The following is a 1676-nucleotide window of genomic DNA, read 5'->3' as shown; positions in this document are numbered from 1 at the left end:
TGGGATATGAGATACGGGACAGGCTCACAGGATGCGTTGGAGGCTGCAGTATAACAGGAATTACATGGGATATGGGATATGAGATACGGGACAGGCTCACAGGATGCCTTGGAGGCTGCAGGATAACAGGAATTACATGGGATATGGGATATGGGATACGGGACAGGCTCACAGGATGCCTTGGAGGTTGCAGGATAATGGGAGTTATATGGGATATGAGATACGGGACAGGCTCACAGGATGCCTTGGAGGCTGCAGGATAACAGGAATTACATGGGATATGGGATATGGGATACGGGACAGGCTCACAGGATGCCTTGGAGGTTGCAGGATAATGGGAGTTATATGGGACATGGGATAGGGGACAGGCTCACAGCACACCTCGGAGGCTGCGGGATGACGGGAATTAGGGGGGATATGGGATTGCCAGGGGGACACAGGGACACGCAGAGGGACAGGGACACCTGAGGGAATGGGGGAACAGGAATCCCCAGAGCCTCGGAGGCTGCGGGATAACGGGAATTAGGGGGGATATGGGATAGCCGGGGGACACAGGGACACACAGAGGGACAGGGACACCAGGGGGAATGGGGGAACAGGAATCCCCAGAGCCTCGGAGGCTGCGGGATAATGGGAATTAGGAGGGATATGGGATAGCCGGGGGACACAGGGACACACGGGGGGACAGGGACACCTGGGGGAACAGGAATCCCCAGAGTCTCGGAGGCTGCGGGATAACGGGAATTAGGGGGGATATGGGATTGCCAGGGGGACACAGGGACACACAGAGGGACAGGGACACCAGGGGGAACAGGAATCCCCAGAGCCTCGGAGGCTGCGGGATAATGGGAATCAGGGATGGTATTTAAAATCCTCCACGGGATCCAAATTCCCAGTTTTCCACCTCTGGATCACTCCTGGGGCAGTGATCTACCAGCTGGGGACCTGCTGGCAGGGGAACCCCCCACTCCAGAGGCTCACCCGGCCCAGGGGCCGCCCCGATCCCAAACCTCCCCCTCCCTCTCCGCGCTTCCCATCCCGGCCCATCCCATCCCATCGCAGGGATCCCCTCGGGAATTCCCCCCCCTCACTCACAGGCCTTGTCGTGCAGAGCCTTGGCCTTGAAGGGCAGCTCGGGGGGGCCGAAGGCCTTGTGCTTGGATTCCCCGTGGGGGCCCAGCCGGTCGTCGGGAAGCGGCCGCTTGGGAGCCAGGAAGGCTCCGGGATTTTTGGCTCCCAGGGGGGTCAGCGCCAGGGCCCCCCCCGGCTTGCCCGGCCGCCCGCCCAGCGGGGACAGCGCCAGCCCCGGCAGCACCTTCCCGGCCGGCACCGCCGGGGGCTTGGGGTCCAGCCCGTCCTCCCCCAGCGCCTTGGGGGGCTCCAGGCCGGGCGCCAGCGGCTCCTTCTTGATGAGGCAGGGCTTGGATTTCTTCCTGAGGATCTCCCGGAGGGTGTCGATGGGGGAGCCGTTGACGGACCACTCGGTGACCCCCATCTGGCGCAGGTGGGAGCGCGCGTGGCTCGACAGCCCCTTGCGGTTCTCGAAGAACTCCCCGCAGAACTCGCAGCGGATGTCGCGCACAGGGTCGGCCCGGGAGGCTGCGGGGACGGCGGGGTCAGAGGGGAGGGAGGGGATGGATCCCACCCTATGGAATGATCTGAGGAGGGAGGGGAGG

At 63.1% G+C, this 1676-nt stretch overlaps 1 protein-coding gene across 1 annotated transcript in view; it reads right to left on the bottom strand.

Annotated features, from left to right (window-relative positions):
- Nucleotides 1–1676, bottom strand: part of WIZ (widely interspaced zinc finger motifs) — a gene marked incomplete at its 5' end in the record, with an annotated part of 22181 nt that overhangs the window by 4856 nt on the left and 15649 nt on the right. Inside the window, 2 exons of the mRNA XM_017839731.1 lie at nt 310–389; nt 1096–1599. Coding sequence (XP_017695220.1) covers nt 310–389; nt 1096–1599 — 584 coding nt within the window. The remainder of the gene's footprint in view (nt 1–309; nt 390–1095; nt 1600–1676) is intronic.

Source organism: Lepidothrix coronata, unplaced genomic scaffold (assembly GCF_001604755.1).
Source record: "Lepidothrix coronata isolate B3197 unplaced genomic scaffold, Lepidothrix_coronata-1.0 Scaffold471, whole genome shotgun sequence".
Classification (NCBI taxonomy): domain Eukaryota; kingdom Metazoa; phylum Chordata; class Aves; order Passeriformes; family Pipridae; genus Lepidothrix; species Lepidothrix coronata.
This window is presented reverse-complemented; position numbering and strand designations above follow the sequence as displayed.